This window comes from Lepisosteus platostomus, chromosome 16, assembly GCF_059453375.1.
Source record: "Lepisosteus platostomus isolate fLepPlt1 chromosome 16, fLepPlt1.hap1, whole genome shotgun sequence".
Classification (NCBI taxonomy): Eukaryota; Metazoa; Chordata; class Actinopteri; order Semionotiformes; family Lepisosteidae; genus Lepisosteus; species Lepisosteus platostomus.
In genome coordinates this window covers 3,418,859-3,444,055 of record NC_142626.1, presented here as the reverse complement: position 1 = coordinate 3,444,055, position 25,197 = coordinate 3,418,859, and the positions used below count along the sequence as shown (strand labels likewise).

At 58.4% G+C, this 25,197-nt stretch overlaps 2 protein-coding genes across 2 annotated transcripts in view; both read right to left on the bottom strand.

The window, feature by feature from the left end:
• The window catches only part of LOC148646713 (uncharacterized), a 263,071-nt gene that overhangs the window by 208,448 nt on the left and 29,426 nt on the right, over positions 1-25,197 (bottom strand). The gene's annotated exons all lie outside the window — the stretch shown is intronic.
• Positions 148-25,197, bottom strand: LOC148646715 (serine/threonine-protein phosphatase PP1-beta catalytic subunit). The gene is made up of 8 exons (XM_088608889.1): positions 25,036-25,197; positions 7,935-8,066; positions 7,477-7,707; positions 6,508-6,612; positions 5,780-5,851; positions 3,338-3,489; positions 1,476-1,610; positions 148-545 (listed from the first exon to the last, which is right to left on the bottom strand). Exons 1-8 carry the CDS (start codon positions 25,085-25,087, stop codon positions 441-443), a joined length of 984 nt encoding a protein of 327 aa, XP_088465015.1. The 5' UTR covers positions 25,088-25,197; the 3' UTR covers positions 148-440.

Sequence of the window (25,197 nt, the reverse complement as noted above, 5' to 3'; positions counted from 1 at the left end):
GCCTTAACTCTCCAGTTATTTATTGATAAGCCGCCGATCAGAACTCACGTCGGAGTGCGGGCAAGAACGGAGCTGGAAACACAGGAAGGGGGAGGGGAACGGGAGGGGGGGAGAGACTGGGGTAAAAGAGAAGAGAGGACAAGTCGCTGAATTTAAATACTTTTTATAAACAGGCGTGGTTACAGAGGGAAGGGGTGAGGGTGGGGTAGCAGTGCAGGAAATCAACGAGGCGTGGGCACCTAACAGGAGACAGGCTTTTTTTTTCCTTTAAAAAAAAAAGAAGCAAGTTGTCGTTTCGGTTTTTAAATTCGTGTTGGTTTGTCGTCGGCGCTTGTGGTTATTTTTTTCGGATGCGTCTTCTTCTCGCCTGGGGCGGGCGGTGATGGCCGCTGGGGGTCCTGTCCTCTCTCTCTCTCTCTCTCTCGCCGCGCGCATGCGCTTCACCGCTTCTTCGGGGGGGTCGCTGTGCGCGGGGGGGTGACCGGCCGGCCCGAGTTCATGCCCCCGTACTGGTATTTGGCTTTCTTCTCAGACGGCTTCAGGATCTGGGGGGGGGGGGACGAGAGAGAGCGCGTTTCTAAGGCGTCTTTCATTTTGCACCCACCCGGCGAGAAACCACCGCAGCCCTGCGGGAGGCGCTGTTGCGCCGTGAGCAGGCAGAGGACTCTGGGGTCCCCCCGGCTCTCAGCAGCGGCGGGGGAGCAGTACTTAACAGACCCTGCTGTCAGTGTTGTGCGAACACCAGACTCGCACTTTGAAAAGAAGCACCTTTTTGGGCCTCTATAGCACTTTGGCCGACGTGCATTTTCGCAAAGCCAACGCAGCTGTGAAAGTGCCCGCGTTGCTTGTTAAAAACGAGCCTTGCTCGTCTTCTCGAAAGCCTCCTGTCCGCTGATTCAGAGGAGCGCGTGTCCTGCACACTGCTGGACTCTCCTCAGCAACGACTCCACTTTACAGAAACACCCAGTAGAAATACTGCTCCCCTCTCCCAGACGGTTTCACTGACAAATACTCCTCACTGGTTAACTCTGCCTGCGGATCACGCTGGAACATTTCTGCGGTGAAATGTCTGCTGCACAACCTGTACTTATCTCAGTACATTAGTCAGTACAGGGACTAGTGAGCAGGAAGGGCCGCTTCACATCTCAGTACATTAGTCAGTACAGGGACTAGTGAGCAGGAAGGGCTGCTTCACATCTCAGTACATTAGTCAGCACAGGGACTAGTGAGCAGGAAGGGCCGCTTCACATCTCAGTACATTAGTCAGTACAGGGACTAGTGAGCAGGAAGGGCCGCTTCACATCTCAGTACATTAGTCAGTACAGGGACTAGTGAGCAGGAAGGGCCACGTCTCAATTCGTGGGACACGGGGTTAGACAGGAAACCTAACCACCACCCCCCAGCCTGCTTCAGCCTGTTGAGAGGGTCTCTGTGAACTTTGTACGCACTTCTACTGCTGAAGCTACAGTATTTACCTGGAAGGAGCACATGAGGGTCTCGTCCACACTCATCATCCCCCCGGCGTTGTCGAACTCCCCGCAGTAATTGGGAGCGGAGAACAGGGTGACCAGCTGCCTCTTCGCGAAGAACTCGTAGCCGTCCTCCACCACCTGCGGGGCGGGGCCAACAGCAGCCGACACTGAGAGCGTGTGGGGGGGGTTCACTGAGAGTGTGTGTGTGCGTGCGCGCATGTGGGTTTGGATGCATGGCTGTTCTCCCAAGAACCCCCTTCTTTAGATACAGCACCCCCTCCGGGACCGGGGCTGCAAACTCCTGGGGTGAGCCGTATCGCACTGGGGTGTCCTCATACCTGGTGCGCCCCACAGATGAGGGAACCCCTGAGAGGAGCTGTATCGCACTGGGGCGACCCCGTACCCAGGAACCCCTGAGAGGAGCTGTATCGCACTGGGGCGACCCCGTACCCGGGAACCCCTGAGAGGAGCTGTATCGCACTGGGGTGACCCCGTACCCAGGAACCCCTGAGAGGAGCTGTATCGCACTGGGGCGACCCTGTACCTGGGAACCCCGGAGCGGAGCTGTATCGCACTGGGGTGACCCCGTACCTGGTGCCCCCACAGATGACAGAACCCCGGAGCGGAGCTGTATCGCACTGGGGTGACCCCGTACCTGGTGCGCCCCACAGATGAGGGAACCCCGGAGCGGAGCTGTATCGCACTGGGGTGACCCCGTACCTGGTGCGCCCCACAGATGAGGGAACCCCGGAGCGGAGCTGTATCGCACTGGGGTGACCCCGTACCCGGGAACCCCGGAGCGGCGCTGTATCGCACTGGGGTGACCCCGTACCTGGTGCGCCCCACAGATGAGGGAACCCCGGAGCGGCGCTGTATCGCACTGGGGTGACCCCGTACCTGGTGCCCCAACAGATGACGGAACCCCGGAGCGGCGCTGTATCGCACTGGGGCGACCCTGTACCTGGTGCGCCCTGCAGATGACAGAACCCCGGAGCGGAGCTGTACCGCACTGGGGCGACCCTGTACCTGGTGCGCCCTGCAGATGACAGAACCCCGGAGCGGAGCTGTACCGCACTGGGGCGACCCCGTACCTGGTGCGCCCTGCAGATGACAGAACCCCGGAGCGGAGCTGTACCGCACTGGGGCGACCCCGTACCTGGTGCGCCCTGCAGATGACAGAACCCCGGAGCGGCGCTGTACCGCACTGGGGCGACCCTGTACCTGGTGCGCCCTGCAGATGACGGAACCCCGGAGCGGAGCTGTACCGCACTGGGGCGACCCTGTACCTGGTGCGCCCTGCAGATGACAGAACCCCGGAGCGGCGCTGTACCGCACTGGGGCGACCCTGTACCTGGTGCCCCAACAGATGACAGAACCCCGGAGCGGAGCTGTATCGCACTGGGGCGACCCTGTACCTGGTGCGCCCTGCAGATGACAGAACCCCGGAGCGGCGCTGTACCGCACTGGGGCGACCCTGTACCTGGTGCCCCAACAGATGACAGAACCCCGGAGCGGAGCTGTATCGCACTGGGGCGACCCTGTACCTGGTGCCCCAACAGATGACAGAACCCCGGAGCGGCGCTGTACCGCACTGGGGCGACCCTGTACCTGGTGCCCCAACAGATGACAGAACCCCGGAGCGGCGCTGTATCGCACTGAGGCGACCCTGTACCTGGTGCCCCAACAGATGACAGAACCCCGGAGCGGAGCTGTATCGCACTGGGGTGACCCCGTACCTGGTGCCCCAACAGATGACAGAACCCCGGAGCGGCGCTGTATCGCACTGGGGCGACCCTGTACCTGGTGCGCCCTGCAGATGACAGAACCCCGGAGCGGAGCTGTATCGCACTGGGGTGACCCTGTACCTGGTGCGCCCTGCAGATGAGGTCCAGGTCGTGCCGGTTGAGGAACTTGCTGACCACGTCGGCCCCGAAGGTGAAGGAGACGCCGCGGTCGTTCTCCCCCCAGCCCTGGACGTCCTTGTCGGGGTCCGACCACAGCAGGTCGCACAGCAGCCCTGGGACGGACAGGCAGACAGAGGGGTCACACGGGGACGCGTTTCCCGTGGGACCAGTTTCACCGCAACACCTGCGCGATGTCATCGTTCAAGCACACCTGGCACGTGTCCTCACAGAGAGAGGGATGGACACACCCCCCAGCCTCAGGACAAACACCAGTGGATATTTTGACAGTCATTTCAACCTGGAGGGGGCTCTGCAGTGCTGTTCTAATTTCAGAACATAAACACAGTATTCTGCATGTGAGGTGTGTCATCTTCCAAGCGGTTGACACACTATAGGACACTAAAAACTCTCTTCATTTTTCACAGTTCCTTAGGTTACGACGACTATGCAGCGACGACATCGACTTCGAGAACCAAGCCCTCGAAATGTACTCATTTTTTATCAACAGAGGATACCCCAGCAGTGTGATTGACAGGGCCCTTGCCCGAGCCAAAAACACCCCCCGGACCATCAACCCGATCAGGAACTCCCGCCGTAACAACCGCATTCCCTTGGTGCTTCCTTACCACCCTAACACACTTCCTATCCCCAGGACCATTAACCAGAACTTTTCCATCCTACAGGATGATCCCTCCATTGGGGCCCTCTTTTCTGATCGCCCTATCATCTCATATCGCCGACCACCTAATCTGCGTAACCTCCTTGTCCACAGCTCCCTTGACCGCCCTCAACAACCATCCACACCAGGCACTTTCCCTAGCAACAGAGCTCGCTGTATCACCTGCAAGTACACAGCCACCACCACACTCATTCAAGGCCCCTCAGGACAATTCCGGATCACCCAGACAGCATCTTGTACCTCCAGCAACCTTATTTACTGTATCTCTTGCAGTAAATGCCCAGCCATCTACATTGGGGAAACAGGAAGGAGACTCGGAGACCGCTTCAGAGAACATGTCAGGGCTGTGAAGATTAAAGATCTCTCCAAGCCCATTGTTTCTCATTTCACCTCCGACGGCCATGACCACACTAATCTCTCCGTCTGTGTTCTCAAAGACGGTTTTCCGAACTCATACATCAGAAAGACCACCGAAACTAAAATTATTCTGCAGTTAGGATCACACATTCTCCCTTCCCTTAACGACAGATTACTGTTCTTTTAAATTTTCTCCATTCATTGGAAGTTTCATTTCACACCTCTCTGCACCCATTCTGACTTCACACCTCTTGATTGGCCTCTCTTTCTGTCCCCTGCTCCCTCCTCCTCCCTCCCAACCTTTGTTCTCCCGCTAGTTTACCTTTGCCTACTGCCCTGTCTCTCTCACACCTGAAGAAGGCTCCACGGCCGAAACGTTGTGTTCTCTTTCTTCTTTTTTTTCAGCATGGAATAAACCTATTACTTGTTCCTTTGCACACTATAGGAGAGTCCGGACCCATGTGGATATACTGGTGCTTTCTAGCTTCGCTGCTGCTGGACGATGCTGCCCTCTGGTGGAGGTTGCTGGTTATTGTAACTGAGCTGCAGCATCACTCCTGTGACCTGGCAGTAGAACTGCAGGCAGAATTTCCCGCTCACCCTGAAACTACCCCTTACCCGAAGCGCATCTGAATAAAGTCCGATTGAGCGAAACCAGCCTGAAAGGCCGGACTTGCGGTGTGACCTCTAACGAGACGGCGCTATGCTAACGAGCACACGTTGGAGCAGACCTGGCTGCGACAAATACCGGCGATTTGCTCTTCACTGAAACTTGAAAAATCTCCACTCGGCAACTGCCAGAAAAACACCCATTTCACTTTTCAATTAACTCGTTAACAGTTCAAACAGAGGGCAGCACAGTGGGGGGGGGGGGGGGGCTTCGCTGCCTCGCAGAGCTGGGGGCCCTGGATTCAACTTTGGACCTGGGGTGCTGTCTGGGTGGAGTTTGCATGTTCTGCCCATGTTCATGCAGGTTTCCTCCAGGTGCTCCGCTGACCCCCCCTCCCCCCAGTCCAGGGACATTTTGGGAGGGACATTGTCTTCTGGGAAAATTGTGTCTGTGTGTGTCTGTGATGAACTGGTGTTCCATCCAGGGTGTACCCTGAATTGGCTAGAAAATGGAGGGAGGGATAGGACAGGTCAAACAGTGACAAAGATATCGCTCCCGTGGTATTAAGTTCATTAACACTGAAGACCTGGTATCTCTGCTGGCAGAAGAGAAGATAAAAAACCCTTACAAGCACGAAGAGGACACAAGGCCCAGCTCAGCTGATCTGATGATGTCGCACAGCCGCTTCTGTCCCAGGGGCGTGTGAACGCATGTGCTGGGGGGGGGGGGGCGTTTCAGGGCCGGGGCGGGACCTCACCTGTGTCCGGGACGTCTGTGGGTCTCATGATGCGACGGATCTGCTCCATGGACTGCAGGTCAGGAGACAGTCCTGGAGAGACGGAGGGAGAGGTCAGGACAGGGCGAGGGGACAGAGGACACAGAGAGACAGAGGGAGAGGTCAGGTGAGCAGACAGACAGAGGGAGAGAGGCCAGAGAGGGCGAGGGGACAGAGGGAGAGAGGTCAGAGAGGGCGAGGGGACAGAGACCGAGGGAGAGGTCAGGAGAGCAGACAGACAGAGGGAGAGAGGTCAGAGAGGGCGAGGGGACAGAGGACACGGAGACCGAGGGAGAGGTCAGGAGCGCAGACAGACAGAGGAGAGAGGTCAGAGAGGGCGAGGGGACAGAGGACACGGAGAGACAGAGGGGACAGAGACCGAGGGAGAGGTCAGGAGAGCAGACAGGACAGAGGGAGAGGGAACAGAGAGGACGAGGGGACAAAGGAAATGGAGAGACAGAGGGAGAGGTCTTTCTGAAGGAGGGGGTTTGGAGTCTGGATGTGAAGGAGTTTAGAGAAGGCGGCTCTCTGATATCCTTGGAGACAGAACTCCAGAGCTGTGGTGTGCAGCAGGAGAAGACCCTGTCGCCCCCAGAGTGTAGACGGGCTTGGGGGACAGACAGGAGACCAGAGTCGGGGGGACGAAGGCTGAGAGGTGGGGAGGAGGGAGACAGTAACTCAGACAGGTACTGAGGTGCCGGGCCAGGTACCTCCGTGGCAGCAGAAGATCTTCTCGTCCACGATGGCGGCGATGGGCAGGCAGTTGAAGCAGTCGGTGAAGGTCTTCCACAGCTTGATGTTGAACCGCCGCTTGCCTGTCGGCAACACAAAGGGACTCGTCAGACCCGGCCCGCCACTCCGCCCAGCCCCACAAGGGAGGGGCTGACAAATTCCTCCTCTCCCCTCCCCCTGACACCTCCCTCTCCCCTCCCCTCCCCCCTGACACACACCCCCTCTCACCTTCCCTCCCCTGGTCCCACCCCCTCTCCTCTCCCCTCCCACGGACCAACCCCCCTCTCCCCTCATCACACCCCCCCCCTCCCCGCCCCCTGGTGCCTCCCACTCGTCGTAGAAGCCGTAAATGCAGTTGATGGAGGCAACCTTGTGGTGGAGTCTCCCCTCTCACTCGCACAACCACCCCTCTGCCTCCCACGCCCCCCCGGAGACTCACACTCGTCGTAGAAGCCGTAGATGCGGTTGATGGAGGCGCACTCGTGGTGGGGTCTCCCCTCTCCCCCACACAACCACCCCTCTCCCCTCTCCTCCTCCCCCCCCGACACCCCCCTCTGCCTCCCACGCCCCCCCGGAGACTCACACTCGTCGTAGAAGCCGTAGATGCAGTTGATGGAGGCGCACTCGTGGTGGGGTCTCCCCTCTCACTCGCACACCCCCTCTCTCCCCTCTCCCCTCTCACTCACACAACCACCCCTCTCCCCCCTCCTCACACCCCCTCCTCCCCCCCGACACCCCCCTCTCCCTCCCACGCCCCCCCGGAGACTCACACTCGTCGTAGAAGCCGTAGATGCGGTTGATGGAGGCGCACTCGTGGTGGGGTCTCCCCTCTCACTCACACAACCACCCCTCTCCCCTCTCCCCCCTCACACACACCCCCTCACTCCCCTCTCCCCTCTCACTCGCACAACCACCCCTCTCCCTCCCACGCCCCCCCGGAGACTCACACTCGTCGTAGAAGCCGTAGATGCGGTTGATGGAGGCGCACTCGTGGTTGCCGCGCAGCAGGAAGAAGTTCTCGGGGTACTTGATCTTGTAGGCCAGCAGCAGGCAGATGGTCTCCAGCGACTGCTTGCCCCGGTCCACGTAGTCGCCCAGGAACAGGTAGTTGGCCTCGGGGGGGAAGCCGCCGTACTCGAAGAGCCGCAGCAGGTCTGTGTACTGCCCGTGGATGTCGCCTGCGCGCGCGCCGGGGAAACGGCACTTTAATCAAGGGCGCCTTTTCACACAAACGAGTTCACCACCAGCAGAGCACACCCTCTGGCCAAAATATTAGGAACCACCTCCCATCACCACCACGGCCGTCGCCCATGTCTCAGTGGATAACGAGCTGGGCTTCGGGGAGCAGCAGAAACAGGATGGGGTGGGGTGTGGGGGGGGGGGGAAATGGGGGTGCAGCACTCACCGCAGATTTTAAGGGGGGCCTCCAGCTCCAGCAGGATGGGCTGGCTGAGGAAGATCTCCCGGGACTTGATGCACAGGCCCCGCACCTCCGCCTCCGTCATCTGCACGATCTTCCCCGGGCGACATCCCCGCACTGGGGGAGAGAGAAGGGGGGGGCGTTAGGGAGGAGGGCAGGAATCCCACAGTCCCACACCGCCGAGGCCCGGTCGGGCTCGGACTCTCGAGGTCCAGGGGCCCAGCGGACAGGGCGGCTCACGGTTCGAGGCCCGAGGCCTCTCGGGCAGAGACTCGCCGCGGGTGCAACAGCTCATCCCACGCTGGACCGGAGCAACTTTTAGAGAGGCTTTTCGGATTTGAACTGTACCGCAGCGGACCCACTGCCACTGGCCAGAGATCAACAGGTTAGGGCTGCGGCGCCCCAAAGCACCCCAAATAACCCCTCCCCCCCTCGCCCCACTGAGACGTCTGCCTTGAGCGAGAGAGACCTTTCAGGACGCCCAGTCTTTCTCAGTGAAACGCACTCCGCTGTGCCCAAGGAAAGCTTCAAACTCTCGGATAATACATCAGACACTTGCTTAGTGTGTGGCAACCAATTCCAGTTTGGGGGCCATTCCCTGCTGAGCCTTCGCCTTCGCCACGACGCCAGAGCACCATGTACTGACCCAGTTCAAAGGCCAAAAAGACTAGAATCCGTCATTCCGGTGGGGAATTTTTTCCTCACCAAAAAAACCAATGAAAAGGGTTGGAGCGCTTTCTTATCCCATCTAAGACAGTGCTGCGTTTGGGGACGCCCAGATTTGCCCCCAGAAAGGGCCATAACTGTACAGATCAGGCCGCGGAAGGGGAGAGCAGCCGTTCCTGAACTCCTGGGAAGGCCAGTGCGGTTCCCGGGAGGCCTGTGGGAGGAAGCTGGAATGGCAGAACGGACTGGGTGTTTACGAGCTTGGCGTGAGTCAGGCGGGGAACAGTGCCGGCGTTGTGGTCACGCTGTGCTGTCTCAACGCTGGACCCCTGCCCAGCTCGGTTTCCCTTGTCCCTCTGTGTCCCCGCTGCCCCCTGGGACGAAACCGCCCACACAGATCTGCGCCACAGCTAAGGGGGGGGGGGCTGCTCGCCTGCAGTTCTCGGGACACAGGGCACTGCGGCTTCAGGTGGGGTGGGGTGGATCGGCGAGCCAGCAGCCAGGAGATCTCCATCACACAGAGCTACGGGTAACACCGATAAGACTGAGAAGCTGGGAAAGGGAAATAAGAGGGAATTTCGGATAAAGCAAGGAGGACGGACTACAGAGATCGGAGCCAGAGGTGGGACTGAGCTAAGGAAAGGACACCTCTGCTGGAAGAGGTGTGAGTGGGGCCAGCAGGGGGCGCTCACCCTGCGGTCTGTGTGGGTCCTGATGCCCCAGTATAGTGACGGGGGGACACTAGACTGTAAACAGGCACCGTCCTTCGGATGAGACGTCAAACCGAGGTCCTGACTCTCTGTGGTCATTAAAAACCCCAGGGTGTTTCTCGAGAAGAGTAGGGGTGTTACCCCAGTGTCCTGGCCAAATTTCCCCCCTGGCCTTTACCCATCATGGCCTCCTGATAACCCCCCCATCTCCGAACCGGCTCTTTTCGAGAAACGCCCTGGGATTTTTAAATGACCACAGAGTGGTCAGGACCTCGGTTTTACATCTCATCCGAAGGACGGCGCCCTTTTACAGTCTTAAGTCTGTGACCGTACATTTTCTGTATGAGCTGTATTTCTGCATCCATAGTTTTATTTTCTTTCGTGAGAAACTAAAAACAAAAACATATCACCAAAACCAAGGAATATGGCCTCTCCAAACCAGGCTCTTGCGAGTGGTCAAGTCCCAGAGCCAGCGTGCCTGAGTCTGGTGGCGCCAGTAGCAGTACCCTGTACTAGAAGTATTAATAGCTGCTTCTCCCTGGTGGGTTTTTCACAGCCTGAGCGGGCGAGGGGGACCCAGGAGAGCGGGGCATTCTGGGAGATCGTGAACGCGCGGCGGCAGAGCGCCACTCGGTTGCCTGGCAACAGGACCGCATAACAACAACAACAACAACAGCGCAATCTGCGCTAAACTCAGTTACAACTACGTAACGCCTATTTACCAAAGTTGTTTTGGCTAGACTCGCATTAAACTGTCTTTATCACAGTCCTACGTGAACCATTTAAATACTTATTCTTTGCAAGACGCAAAATGGGGGAAAAACATTCGTAATTAACTCGTTAGTAATACTGGGGAGATATCGTATTCACAAACTAAAACGGTCTAATCCTACTCCCTTCTTTAAAGCTCGATGGAAACGCAATATTACTTAAACAGCATGAAGAATAACGAGGCGAAAAACACGACTGAAGAGAAATGTTGAACTTGTGCTCCGACTTGGGTAGCGTATTGATTCGAGCAGCGCATTGAGGATGTTTTTTTAGGAGCGTCTTTTTCTGGATAGTTTTTCTCCTTTGCATTATTTCGTGTTCAATAAATGCTTCACGCCGTCCCCGCCCCCCCCCCCAGTAGCCCCTGCTATCGACGACAACAGCTCGGCGCTCGGCTGAGCCGGCCTGAATCACAGGCGCTGTCGCAGGGGCCGCTGGGAACTCCTCCTGCCCCCCCCCCCGGCCTGCCGGTTCACCTTACACGCCGGTAAACAGGGCCCCGTCGTCAGCGGCTGCCTAGCAACCAGACCAAGGGTGACGGAGCAGGTCCCGGCTCAGAGACCTGGCCGGGGGAGGGGGGGGGGGGGGGGGAGGAGAACAGCGGAAGGGGGCTGAGTGACGTCACGGGTGACGCGCTGCCTCTCGGCTCCGCAGCGACAAGCCATTAACAACCCGGGGAAGAAATACATTCACCGCACACAGAAGCAGCGGGGGGGAGGTCGGCCCAGGAGCACCATTCGGGGGGTGGGGTTGAAGAAAAGCTGGTTTACTAGGAGACCTTGGCTGATCGTGGTGGTCGGTTGATGCCCTGCCCTCCCCCCCCGCGGTGAAGCGCGACGGGCTACCCAAAGATTGGGGATCACGTGAAAACTGCGGCAGGATGTCAGAAAATAGCTCTGGGATCAACTGGGGTCACGTCAGGAGAGCAGGAGATCTCCCCTCCTCCTCTGCCCCACTCCACTGCTCCCTGGAAGGAGCCGATTCTCCCAGGAGCCCGGAAGCAGGCTTGCTCACCCCGCAGTTGTAATGAGCTCAGCTCGGGGGTCTCCCCCGAGTCCCCCAGAACCGCGCAGCAAAGGGCACCGGACGTTCCACAGATTCACTCGGTGCCGGCGAGCCGGTGGCACAGCTGGGAGTTGAACTGGGGACCTCTGGTCCACGGCGCGCCTTTTCCTCGCCCCCAGCTGCCGGCTAGATTAGGGGTCCCCCCCCCCCCCTCCCCGGGCCCGCCAACCCGCGCACCCCTAGCAGATCTTAGTTCTCCATCACACCGTGGAGCTCACTCCGTAGCGGGATGAATCCGCTCACCCTGCAGCTCCCCACTGGCAGCCCCACTGGAGACTCAGCAGGTGGGAGCCTGGTCAGTACCTGGAGGGGGAGACTCCTGGGAAAGCTGAGGCTGCTGCTGGAAGAGGTGTGAGTGGGGCCAGCAGGGGGCGTTCACCCTGCGGTCTGTGAGGGTCCTGATGCCCCAGTATAGTGACGGGGGACACTAGACTGTAAACAGGCGCCGTCCTTCAGATGAGAAGTAAAACCGAGGTCCTGACTCTCTGTTATTAAAAATCCCAGGGTGTTTCTCGAAAAGAGTAGGGGTGTTACCCCAGTGTCCTGGCCAAATTTCCCCCCTGGCCTTTACCCATCCCATCATGGCCTCTTGATAACCCCCCTCTCTGAACTGGCTCTTTTCGAGAAACACCCTGGGATTTTTAATGACCACAGAGAGTCAGGACCTCGGTTTGACGTCTCATCCGAAGGACGGCGCCTGTTTACAGTCTAGTGCATTCAGTTGTTCCTGCTGTTGCTGTTGTAGTTGAAGGCAGACACCCTGGCTTAGATGAGCTCCTCAGATCGATCAGCTGCCATGAACAGAAAATAAAGCAGGACTGTGTGTTGCTCACATGTTGCCCATGTTGATGCCCGTGGTTGCCTGTGTGTTGCTCACATGTTGCCCATGTTGATGCCTGTGGTTGCCTGTATGATGCCCGTGCGTGTTTCTGCTACTGCGCTCCCATCCTGCTGCCTCTCCTCCCCAGAGCTGTTCCTGCAGCAGCTGCCAGCAGGCCTGTCGCCAGCACCTGGGCTTGAAGGCCTCCTCAAGTGGAGCCTCTCGTCTCCGGCGCCCAGGGCCGGGGGGGGGGGTGAGAGATCTCGACAACGACTGACTGAGGAGGACAGGAGGAGCCAGAGCAAGGCGACAGACCCGAGGAGACCGCTGGGCCCCTCCAGTCCGAATTTGGTTGCTAACAGCCCATCGATGCCAGGACCTCGTCCACCTGTTTCTAGAAAGAAACCAGGGTATCGGCTTCAACACCAGGGCCGGGCGACCTGCTCCACTCTCCCACCACCCTTTGTGTAAAGAACCGCCTCCTATCCGGGCTGGACAGGGTACTGCAATACTTTCCCGGCAACATGCAGACTCCACACAGACAGCACCCCAGTCTGGAAACAAAACCCCCAGACTCCAATACCGCAAGGCAGCAATAATAACCCGACAACTGAAACGCACCGAAGCCCGAAGGACGATCCTGAAAAAGCCCCGTTTCTTCTTGCGTAACCAACGCTCACCTGCGCCCCGGTCGGCGCTGTGCGCGGGCGAGAGAGGGGAAACGGGGCATGGCGGCGCTCCGGTGACCCCCCAGGACTGACCTTCCTCGGGGAGGTAGCGAATGTCCTGATTTTTTGGGGGGGGTTTTGTTTCAAGTACGTTTTATTTGTACGTGCTTGGGCAACACCGATGCCAGTAAATGCCATTTAAATGGCAATAAAGCGCCTTGAATTGAATTGAGGCCGAGACAGAGAGAGATGGGCCGGGCCAGCTGCACCTATCCGCCACTTCGGAGAAAGCAGGGAGGAGAGGAGGATGAGGAGGAGGAGGAGGAGGAGGAAGAGGGGGCAGACTGCAGACAAGGAATCTGCTGTTGCCTGACTGCAGCACTCAGGAATGCCTGCCCCCCCCCACCCTCCCAACGCTGCCTAATATGGGAGCCGAGAGCCCCCTCCCCAAGACGGAACACAATGTCCTAGCCACAGAGCAGGCAAGCGCCCTTGAAGACACCTCAGCCCGGGGCACAGAGCCGAAAACAGCACATCAATCAGCCGGCCCCGTGTGCCACCACCCCCAGTGGTGAGGCCATGTCTGCACGCGAGAGAGAGAGAGAGAGCTGGGCTTCGTCTGTGCCACGCACAGCTTTGTCTTAAAGGTTTGACTGGATTCAAACCAGTAAGACGCGAACTCGTGATGATCAGAAAAAAAAAAGCAGTTCAGAAACATTTTCCTCCCAAGAAGTAACTGCTTGGGACTTTTTTCCCCAAGGTGTATTACTTCAAAAGCCATTTTCTTAACATCTGGACTCTCGCAAAGAATCTTGTCTTGGGATACTGAAGGATACCTTCCCATTTTTTAAAGATTTTTGCCATTGAGGTCAACACTAGAAACTAGATTCATATAGAAACTGATTTTATAACCTACAATCGTACTGTTGTTGAACGCCAGTCGAAAACAGAACCGGGGCGACGCGCCTCAGTTATTATACGGTGAGCCGACGGCACCGAGATGAAAGGAGGAGTTGAAACCCAGCAACGTGGCGTGGTTTTACGGGATCTGACAAGCTTCACCTTAACTTGGCCAAAAAAACAAAACGGGGCGGGAATTGTGGGATGTGCCTCGGTCTACAAAAACAGTCTGAAGACCCATTCAGGGTCGGGTGGGGAGCCTATCCCAGCATGCAATGGCCACAAGGCGGGGTACACCTGGGACGGGACGCCGGTCCATCACTGGACACACACCAGGGCCAGTTTTTCCCAGAAGCCCATTAACCCACCAGCCTGTCTCTGGACTGCGGGAGGAAACTGGAGCACCTGGAGGAAACCTACATGGAGAACTTTGTCCTTGTCCTCCATCTCATTTGCTACCCAGCGGCCAGGTTATCCTGAGGACCTCTTCTCGAAGACCCCCCCCCCCAGCGAAACGCCACTTCCAGAGCGCGGCCAGGAGGCGCCTGGTTCCAGACACCCGCCACCCTCGGCGTAAGGACGCGCCTCCCTCTCGCGCTCCACGACGCAGCCCCCCCCACCCCGTCCCGTTTACAGAGCTAAACCTGCTCCCCGCAGCTCGAACCCGGGCCCCTAAATAAGGAGAGCAGATGTAGGAAACAGATACCCAAGACCCCCGGCGCTTGGTTTTGTTTTGACTTCCCTGTGCCCCGCCAGCACAGCAGCCCCTTCTCCGGCTCATCGAGACGGAGCTGAGGTCTGGGCCCGGAGGCCTGGAGATGCACTCCTGAGGCACACAGCAGCCCGACTCCAGGCCATATATGGGCAGTCTTCGGAGAACGCTCACATCAAAACAGTGTTTGTTCAGCAGCTCGGGGGGGGGGGTTGACTGCCCCAGTTCAGGGAGGTCCTGTGACACCTCCGATCGCGGCGGGCACGTTCGAGGGCGACCGAAGATCGATACCTCACTGCTGGGCAGCGTGGGTCAAAATCTCACCCCCCCCCTCCTCCTCCTCCTCTTCCTCCTCCTCCCAGCCACACCGCTGGCCTGCAGGGAGGAATCGGGGTACGGAGGGGGGCATACGCGGAGGGGGTCACAAGAAGCCCCACTCAACCGGCCAGCACCGGGGTACGGCCCCCATGGGAGAGAACGATCTAGAGACTAAACCCCTCCACGCCCCCACGCAGCTGGCTTGAGCAACACCACCCCCCCACAGACAGCAAACAGCATGTCTGCCCTCGCCGATCTCCCTAACCGGGCTGGCAGCGGCTCGCCGTTCATTCAGTTCCGTTTTATATAGCGCCTTTCCCAACAAGGTTGCCCCCAGGGCGCTTAACAACGCAACTAATCGGGCGTTTTTGCGAATACAGACTGTTCTTACGTCTCACAGAAGCTCAATTCTTGGAGAAAGAGGAAGGGGGGTGGGGGTGGGGATAAAAGGTTGGGATTTGAACAAAGCCCGGCGAATTCCCCCTCCTCGTCGGTTCTGGGAAGCACGATTCACGCCCCCCCCCGGGCTGGCAGTGCCACACAGAGACGGCCCCCCGCGCTGGGCACAAAGAGCCCTCTGTGAGCCCTACACACTGGGGCTCAGTCAGCCCGAGGCACACCGACACGACCGCCCTGACACTGGAGAGCTTTCCCAAGTCAAAAACAGGCTCGGGACTTCTGATCCTCCGCCATCCCTCTGGTGCTTGGCTCTAGCGACCTCGACCAGGGGGCACGGGCAACCAGCCACACACACCAAAACTTCCCCAGGTTACAGCCAAAGGGGGGGAGGGGTGCGTGCCACTCGTGGGCGAGGGCAGCCAGGTTACTGGTTTTACTGGACACATTTCCTCGCCCAGCGCCTCCCCGCACCCAAGCATGCCCGCGATCAAGAGAGCAAGAGACCAAAACACAAGCAAAGGTCACAAAGGTTCCAAAAAAAAAAAATGGTGGTGTCTGAAGTCACCTCCCTACAGCTTGTACCTGATGTCCTCCTCCCCACCTCACAACCTTCGCTCTTCGAATCCTGGTCTCCTGTCTGTCCCCCCCCAAGCCCGTCTACACTCTGGGGGCGACAGGGTCTTCTCCTGCTGCGCCCCAGAGCTCTGGAGTTCTGCCCCCAAGGATATCAGAGAGCCACCTTCTCTAAACTCCTTCACATCCAGACTCCAAACCCTCTTCTGTAGAAGAGCCTGTACTGAACCGGTTCTGTTCTTCACCCCTCTGCTGCTGCTGTATCCAGAACCCCCCATCTACCGTCTCCTCTCACTGTGTGTTCTTCTCCTGCACATCTTGTGTATTTTTTTTTTTTAGTGTCGTTGCTGTGGTTCTGCAAAGCGCTGTAAAGGCGCTATATAAAATCAAGTCTGCTCGAAATAAAATCTGACTAGTTACTATCTGCTACCTACAATGCTAAAACTTCACTTTTTGTCACGGCTGAGGGCTTCGATAATGGGGCTGTGTCTTCCTGAAGGCAGAGCCCAGCCGGTTCCTGACTCACTGTCTGTCTGACCTGGAACAGCGGGTCGTGGGGGCCCCAGCCCCAGTGGCACCCCCCCCCCCCCACCTGCACAGCGCCCATTTCCCTGAAGCCTGGCCGAAGCCCTTTTCTGCAGATCACACTGGAACGGCCTTCACTGCGTGTCCGAAATCAGGACAGCCCTACAACTAGGGCCTGTAGCTCCTATCCAACTCCTGAACATGCCGCTTCTCCCAGTCCAGGGTCGCGGGAGACCAGGAGCCTATCCCAGCAAGAAATGGGACGTCCAGTCCACCCCAGGGCACACACCAGGGCTTGTCTGCCCAGAAGCCCGTTAACCTCCCAGCATGTCCGTGGATGGGGAAACTGGGAACACGGGGAGATTTCCGGAATATCTAAGGGACTTCAAAGATTCAGCTCTCTCTTAAATAAGACATCCGTCCGATGTGAATCTCCGAGCGAGCGGAGCACACCGCAGATCCGGGAGACGCCGAAAATGTCTTTTCCAGCGCCCAGTGAGATCGCCCTGCACCGTCCATTAAAAATCAAAGCTGCCACCTCCAGGTTATATAACCAAACACCTCCCCTGAAGCTCTGTACCCTCGGCTTTTGGAAAAAAGGGTTTCTGTTTCCAAATATAGTGCTGATCTGTGGGACGCTACAGGCCCAGAACGGGGAGCCTGGAATTTGTAACAGCGTGGGACAGCGGAATGAAACAGCTGTTGAGTCATCTCCATATATGAACTACGAGCAAAAGCAGAAACGCCGGATGGGAGAGAGAAATGTTGGGTTTTTTTTTTACTTTCAAGTCACCCGCACCCTGCGGGGAAACCCGATTTCAAGGACGAGAGAGTGGGGAACGTCACGGTTATCCCACAGGGGTAACTTGTATAAACAAAAGGGCTGGTTAACAGGTTACTTGCCGGTTAATCACACCGAAGACAGACGACAAGATTCTGGTTAAATGGCTCACATGCAGCAGACGCCGAGACCTTGGGGAATCCCTTCAGTGCCAGAGCAAGGCAGGGGCAGGAGAGCACTGGGCGTCTTTCTCAAACACGGCTTTCAGCCCCTGTCTGTACAGCCCCTCTCTCCGGAGATCCTGCGAGATTTGGGGGGTCCGGCGCGTCGGATAACATGGGGGCAGAATCGGTTTCCGACGCCCCGAGTTTCAATGCGATTATGCGACCGGACCGGAGCCCGACAGAAATATCCTAGGACAAAGATCTTAGGCCTCAGGTGCGACAGAGCCTCTCTCTCTGGTCACCGAGGCCCGGCGCTCACAGGCTGACACCCTAGACCAGTGGTCCTCCACGCCTTAAGGTCTGCGGACCACCAACACCACAGTCACAGATGCACTGGGACCACCCATGCCTACGTCCACGTCTTACCCTGTAAAAAAACCATCACCCACTCACGCACTGAAATTTTATTAAAAAGGGACTCACATTTTAAGAAACAAAAGAGCATATTTTTTGTGCAACACCTGCTGGAAGAGGTGTTAGTGGGGCCAGCAGGGGGCGCTCACCCTGCGGTCTGTGTGGATCCTGATGGCCCAGTATAGTGATGAGGACACTAGACTGTAAACAGGCGCCGTCCTTGGATGAGACGTAAAACCGAGGTCCTGACTCTCTGTGGTCATTAAAAATCCCAGGGTGTTTCTCGAGAAGAGTAGGGGTGTTACCCCGGTGTCCTGGCCAAATTTCCCCCCTGGCCTTCACCCATCATGGCCTCCTAATAACCCCCCCTCTCTGAACTGGTTCCATCACTCTGCTCTCCTCCCCACTGAGAGCTGGGATGTGGGGAGCGGACTGGCGCCTCATCCAGGTGGGGGTACACACTGCTGGGGGTGGAGGGGATCCCCATGACCTGTAAAGCGCTTTGAGTGGAGTGTCCAGAAAAGCGCTATATAAGTGTAAGCAATTATTATTATTATTATTATATTTCGCCAATGTTTGTGTGACTTAAAAAGTTCCAGGTGAAGAAGGGAGACGTGCTTTAAGAAAGATGACTAGGGTCAGCACGCGGACCACCAGCGGGCTTCGGATCATACTTGGGAGAACCACTGCCCTAGACCACCCTAGAGCAAGGGGCTGCCCCCCCCCGACTGCTACTGAAAATCGCGCAGGCCCGTTTCAGTCCAGGAGCCCTCAGCTAGAGGCTCAGGCTCTCTGGCGCGAGGCTGCTGACCGAGCCACGAAAACACAGACACGCATGTCGCAGACAGAACCGAACCGCCCGCTGTCGGCCCACCCCCTTCCTCCTCGGACCCCCGGGACGAGAGAGAGAGAGAGAGAGAGAGAGAGAGAGAGAGAGAGAGAGAGAGAGAGAGAGAGAGAAGGCCGCGCAGCACCGCCAAAACCAGAGCAACGCGGAGCGATTATCGAGACCGCTAAAAGCTCTGTTCTCGATCCGAGGGTGTCGCGGGGCTCAAGGGCTCTTCAGCCTCCTGAGCGCTGCCAGGCGCCTGCTCTGGGCCAAGACACGCAGCTGGGGGAACCCCAGCGTTGAACCGCAGGCCAGCGAGAAACCCGGGAGTTTAAAGCAGGGAGGATTTAGGACATAAATGAACAGCCAGAGATGGGGGAGCTGGTCGATGCCAGCAGGCAAACTGGACTTCAGGGGACTGTACGGTTCAGTGTTGGCTCTGGCCAGAAACTCCCCTCTGTGCCATGGGGGGAAAAGGGCTATTACCAGGCTGGGGCACAATCCGGAAAGGCATGGAAATACTTCTTCAGCCTTAACGGAGACACCCAGACCAAAGGACACCGGCCAAGGTCAGTGCAAGTGTATTTTAGGACTTCTAAAAACACAGGAGGCCAGAAGGGGAGCGGACCTACGTAACCACCCTGCAGAAGCAGAGTCAGCATCACTGAGGTCTCTGTCTCTCACGGGGAGATGGCACAGCTGTCCTGTGGACACCACTCTCCTGTCTGTCTCTCTCTGGGAGATGACACAGCTGTCCTGTGGACACCACTCTCCTGTCTCTCTCTGGGAGATGGCACAGCTGTCCTGCGGACACCACTCTCCTGTCTGTCTCTCACAGGGAGATGACAAAGCTGTCCTGTGGACACCACTCTCCTGTCTCTCTCTCTGGGAGATGACAGCTGTCCTGTGGACACCACTCTCCTGTCTCTCTCTCTGGGAGATGACAGCTGTCCTGTGGACACCACTCTCCTGTCTCTCTCTCTGGGAGATGACAGCTGTCCTGTGGACACCACTCTCCTGTCTCTCTCTCTGGGAGACGTAAACAAGAGGACCGTACTAGTCTGTAGCCGGTAGCCGATCCCAGGATGACATCCAGCTGTTTCTCGGAGGAAGCCAGGGGATCGGCTTCAACAACATGTCTGAGCTTCTCGGTCCAGACTTCCTCGTGTAAAGAGGCAGGTTCGCACTCCTGTCCTCCGATTCGGGCTTCACTGTTCCTTCAGCGGGAAGACAGCGGCACTGAAGCGGGGGCACCCAGTGTCGCCCAACAGGGACACCCAGTTTCCTCTCGGGGGACTCAACATCCGCCCCCCTCTTGCCTGAAACCTTCCCGTGAACCGTCAAACTTTTCCCAGAGTTCTTTTCCCCGCACGCTCCTGAAACCGCCGGCTTCGAAATTCCCGGTCGGGAACCACCTCTCCTTATTCCGAAGAGTTCTTCCGGCAGGTGCTTTTCACCAGAAGGAATAAACCACCAGGGAGGTGGGGGAGAGGGCTGGGGCGGACTCGGGGCCAACTGGAGCCCCGGTTTTCAAGACTGGTCAGTGGGACAGGGGATCAGGGAGGGGGGGTGACCAGCAGGGATCGGGAATCGGGACCCTTTCCCTCCGCCTCCAAAACCGATCCGGAAAAAAAACACAAAACAAGCCCAAGCTCGTGTCCGCCCTGCGCCAGGGAGTTTATGACTGGCTGAAAGTCAGAGGGTGGGGCCAATAACGCCAAGGTCGCGGGTTCGATCCCCGAACGGGCCACATCTGCCTTTGGGGCGGAGGGGTGGCTCTGTGGCTGAGGATCTGCGCCTGTGGCTGGGAGGTTGCCGGTTCAAATCCCACAGCCGGCAGAGGAATCCTACTCCATTGGGGAGCAAGGCCCTTCACCCCAGCTGCTCCAGGGGCGCTGTATAAATGGCCGACCCTGCGCTTTGACCCCCAGCTTCTCTCTCCCTGTCTGTGTGTCTCCTGGAGAGCAAGCTGGGGTCTCTGAAAAGACACATCCCTCATGCAAGACATTGTATAGGGCTGATAAAGCAACAATATCCTTATTTATTAAAAGCGCCCCCGGACCTCGCCGAGCACAATCAGGAAAACCAGACGCCATCGGAGCGTGGCTCTTCACGCCCGCGTTAGGGGACTGAACGCCATGCTTCACAAGAAGCTGGAGCGAAAGTCTGCTGAAAGCCTGGCAGCCCCGTCTGATCTATTCTGAGACTTTAAGCCTGCCCTTCCACACCCCGGGGCTTAATCCGTCTCTTAATTGGCTACTCGGGTGACACCTGAGAGAACTGGCCTCCTGCTGCTTCTCTGGCTTTTTTTCGGTTTCCTGGAGACTGTTCGGTGTCATTGGCCCCCTTCGCAAGGCTCTGTGTGTGTCCCCCCCATCGCTCCCTCCTTTATTTTGACTTCTTATTGTGAGAGAAGGTCTAGAAGGGAGAATGTTTCCCCTTTCCTGAATTCCTCTCGGATACCGCCCTGGTCCCAACGGCGTACCACTCCTGTGACAGGACTACAATGCGTAGCTGACGCGGCGGGTATTTCTTATTGGTCGAAAAACACCGCTCCTTTGGACTTTGGGCAGCGGGATAGAGCTCAGAGCTCAGAGCTCCAACTCGGTTATCTGCGGGTTATCTCCCACCATTACCGCGTGGGTCCAGCTCCTACACACAGAATGTGCGTCGCCCAGGTGGGGGCTGCTGGTCCAGAATGAACACTGTGTGTCTCCCAGGTGGGAGCTGCTGGTGCAGAATGATCACTGTGTGTCTCCCAGGTGGGGGCTGCTGGGGCAGAACGATCACTGTGCGTCTCCCAGGTGGGGGCTGCTGGGGCAGAATGAACACTGTGCGTCTCCCAGGTGGGGGCTGCTGGGGCAGAATGAACACTGTGCGTCTCCCAGGTGGGGGCTGCTGGGGCAGAATGAACACTGTGCGTCTCCCAGGTGGGGGCTGCTGGTGCAGAATGAACACTGTGCGTCTCCCAGGTGGGGGCTGCTGGTGCAGAATGATCACTGTGCGTCTCCCAGGTGGGGGCTGCTGGTGCAGAATGATCACTGTGCGTCTCCCAGGTGGGGGCTGCACTCTCCTACATCTGTCAAGCACTTTCCGGATGAAAAGTGCTATGTGTGTATATACTGTATATGCGATTCATTATTAAATATTTGACAGTCAAGCTTTGCGGATGCCTGCAGAAAAGAAACGCCGGGCCACGTCTAAGAGTTATCTCCAAAATAACACACAGATCTAGCGGACTTTTCAAGTCCTCTGCAAGCTCCACGCTGCACAGGATCTCAGGCCCGTCCAGCCCAGGCGACAGTCAGCTATAAAGCCAACATCAGCAGCAGAGGGAGGGGTCTGTACGGGACCCCTGAAAGCTCAGTCTCCCAGCTCCAGGCCCCCCGACCCTGCCAGCTCCAGGCCAGCTGCCATCATCTGGGACCGACCCAGCGCTCCTGCCACATCTGGAAGGCATTACATCTGGATTCACCCACTTCCCAGATCTCCTCCAGGCCCAGAAATGTGCAGCCAGACCGCCTCCTCTCCCAGTCCGCAGACTTCGGGAGAGTTACGCAACAACCCCCCCCCGTCCTAAGCAGGCTACTTCCTCCATCCCCAGCCCGGGGAAAAGCCAATTACAGTCACCCGTGTGTTCCCATGTGAGTGTGTGTGTGTGTGTGTGTGCCTGCCCCTCTCTGTGCGTGTCTGTCTGCCTGTGCCTCTGTGTCCGTCTGCCTGTGCCTCTCTGTGTGCGTGTGTCCGTGTCTGCCTGTGCCTCTCTGTGTGCGTGTGCCCGTGTCTGCCTGTGCCTCTCTGTGTGCGTGTGCCCGTGTCTGCCTGTGCCTCTCTGTGTGCGTGTGCCCGTGTCTGCCTGTGCCTCTCTGTGTGCGTGTGCCCGTGTCTGCCTGTGCCTCTCTGTGTGCGTGTGCCCGTGTCTGCCTGTGCCTCTCTGTGTGCGTGTGCCCGTGTCTGCCTGTGCCTCTCTGTGTGCGTGTGCCCGTGTCTGCCTGTGCCTCTCTGTGTGCGTGTGCCCGTGTCTGCCTGTGCCTCTCTGTGTGCGTGTGTCCGTGTCTGCCTGTGCCTCTCTGTGTGCGTGTGTCCGTGTCTGCCTGTGCCTCTCTGTGTGCGTGTGTCTGTCTGTCTGCCTGTGCCTCTCTGTGTGCGTGTGTCTGTCTGTCTGCCTGTGCCTCTCTGTGTGCGTGTCTGTCTGTCTGCCTGTGCCTCTCTGTGTGCGTGTCTGTCTGTCTGCCTGTGCCTCTCTGTGTGCGTGTCTGTCTGTCTGCCTGTGCCTCTCTGTGTGCGTGTCTGTCTGTCTGCCTGTGCCTCTCTGTGTGCGTGTCTGTCTGTCTGCCTGTGCCTCTCTGTGTGCGTGTCTGTCTGTCTGCCTGTGCCTCTCTGTGTGCGTGTCTGTCTGTCTGCCTGTGCCTCTCTGTGTGCGTGTCTGTCTGTCTGCGTGTGTCTGTCTGCCTGTGCCTCTCTGTGTGCGTGTGTCTGTCTGCCTGTGCCTCTCTGTGTGCGTGTGTCCGTGTCTGCCTGTGCCTCTCTGTGTGCGTGTGTCCGTGTCTGCCTGTGCCTCTCTGTGTGCGTGTGTCCGTGTCTGCCTGTGCCTCTCTGTGTGCGTGTGTCCGTGTCTGCCTGTGCCTCTCTGTGTGCGTGTGCCCGTGTCTGCCTGTGCCTCTCTGTGTGCGTGTGCCCGTGTCTGCCTGTGCCTCTCTGTGTGCGTGTGCCCGTGTCTGCCTGTGCCTCTCTGTGTGCGTGTGTCTGTCTGCCTGTGCCTCTCTGTGTGCGTGTGCCCGTGTCTGCCTGTGCCTCTCTGTGTGCGTGTGCCCGTGTCTGCCTGTGCCTCTCTGTGTGCGTGTGTCTGTCTGCCTGTGCCTCTCTGTGTGCGTGTGCCCGTGTCTGCCTGTGCCTCTCTGTGTGCGTGTGCCCGTGTCTGCCTGTGCCTCTCTGTGTGCGTGTGTCTGTCTGCCTGTGCCTCTCTGTGTGCGTGTGCCCGTGTCTGTCTGTGCGGGTGTCTCTCTGTGAAAGATCCGCTTTCAAAAAAGGAAGTCTGGCCCTCCCAGAGGTAGCTCTCCGTTCCTCCGAGCGCAGCACTCCTGGAAAAGGGTTCTCCGTCCCGCACGGATCTGACTTTCCGTTTCCGGCCCGCTTCGCGACCCGAGACGACAAGGGTAACATGCGAACTCCACACACAAGACTCGCCGGGGCTGGAGTCAAACCCGGGACCCCAGCAACAGCTCCCAACCGCTGCCCGGCTGGGTCCGACGGACCCAAAAAAAAAAAAAAGATCGATCTGAACAGATCCAATCTTATAACTCAGTACCCTGGGCGGCGCTGTGGTGGGTACTGGTGCCCCGCAGCGGGTTCAACTCCTGGGGCGCTGTCTGGGTGGAGTCTGCATGTTCTCCCCCCCCAGGTTGGCGCAGGCTCTGGGATAACCAGCCCTGGTGCTAGCGCGCATGTCAATGTGACAGACTGGCGTCCCGCCCAGGGCGTACCCTGCCTCACCCCTGCTGCCGGCTCGGATAGACCCCCAGGCTGTCCCCCGACCCGGAAACAGCAGTTCGAGAAACGGCTGGACGGTCGTCTTCGCTCGCGGGAGAAGGGGGGTGGGGGGTGGGGGGTGGGGGGTTAACGCCAGACCCCTGAGCTCCGTCACGCCGAGGAGGGCAGACGCACAGCGCAGGAAGGACACCCAGTGTCTGGATTTCCACCACACCCCCCCAGAACCCCGACGTACGATGAGCAACAGGGGCAGAATGAACTGCACGGTGCCAAAATACCCCCCACATCCACACACAGCCGTTTTCCAGGGTCCCAGTAAGTTTCGTTCAGGAAAAAACGCGCCAGGTCGTGCCCGCCCGTATCCAGTGCCAACACGCAGCAACAACAAGTAGGCGGAAAGATCACATCTTGGTGGGGGGTCGAACAGAGGCGCATCCGAGGCAGAGGGCGGCGGGTTCAAGCCGAAACACCCACTCCATCTCCTCCCCTTGGGGGGGTCAGGCGCGTCAAGGGCAGCGCACACACACACACACCGGGGCATTTGCTACAGTAAACAACGGGCGACCCAGGGACACCATCACCGACACGCCGGCCGAAGACCTGCAGCACCCAGGGAGAGATCCCCCAGAGGGGTCGAGGGGGCAGCTCGGGCGCGCACACACGCGTGCAGTTACACACCCACTGGAGGTAAACAGAGCCACACCGCCCCCCCATCCCCGCTCACGCTGGAACCGAAATAAAACCCGCAGCCCCTCCCTCCCAGACCAGCGATCGACAACCAGCGGGACCCCTCAGCTCAAAACATCCCGAGATCAACAGCCGCCCCTCTCTTCCACCACCGCGACAGATGACCGTTTTCTTTGTATTTTTCTTTCACCTTCTTTACGAGGATCCGAGGGGGAAAACAAAAAACACGACACACACTCCGCAAAACATCAACAACAACACAAACACAGACGCATCCACTCGTCTCGCTAACGTAGACTGCCTGGCAGTACACAGGGCGATTTCAGCCGTGACATCAGCGGGGCCGGCGGCGGCGGCGGCTTCCAAGCCGGGCTGGGCGGGTTACGCGAGCCCGAGGCTCCGCTGGCCGCCGCTAGGCCTCTCGCTCCAGCCCCGGAGCCGGGTCTCTCCTCCGCCTCTCTCTCTCTCACCGCCGCCGCCGCCGCCCGCACGACTGAGCCAGAAAACGAAAGCCCGCGCGGTCTGCAGCGACCGTGACACCCGCCGAGAAGCACCAGAATTCGTGCACCAGAAAAAAAAACCCAGGGAACTCACCTTCCAAAAGCCTGGAGATCAGCGAATCCACATCCAGCTCCCCCTCCGCCATGACTGTGACTGCCGTCAGAGCTCCGCTCGCGCTCCGGCCCCCCGAGCCAACCCCGCGCGCCCGCCGCCCCGTGCGGAGAGACAGCGAGGGCTGCGGCCGCTGGGTCCCGC

Bases quoted from the DNA above. Each gene is read 5' to 3' on its own strand.
- LOC148646715 (XM_088608889.1), bottom strand. From the start codon at position 25,087: ATGGCGGAGGGGGAGCTGGATGTGGATTCGCTGATCTCCAGGCTTTTG. The intron at 7,708-7,934 runs GTGAGTGCTGCA...GCGCGCGCGCAG, and splicing joins GGCCCCCCTTAAAATCTGCG to GCGACATCCACGGGCAGTAC. The intron at 546-1,475 runs GTAAATACTGTA...CCCCCCCCCCAG, and splicing joins CCCTCATGTGCTCCTTCCAG to ATCCTGAAGCCGTCTGAGAA.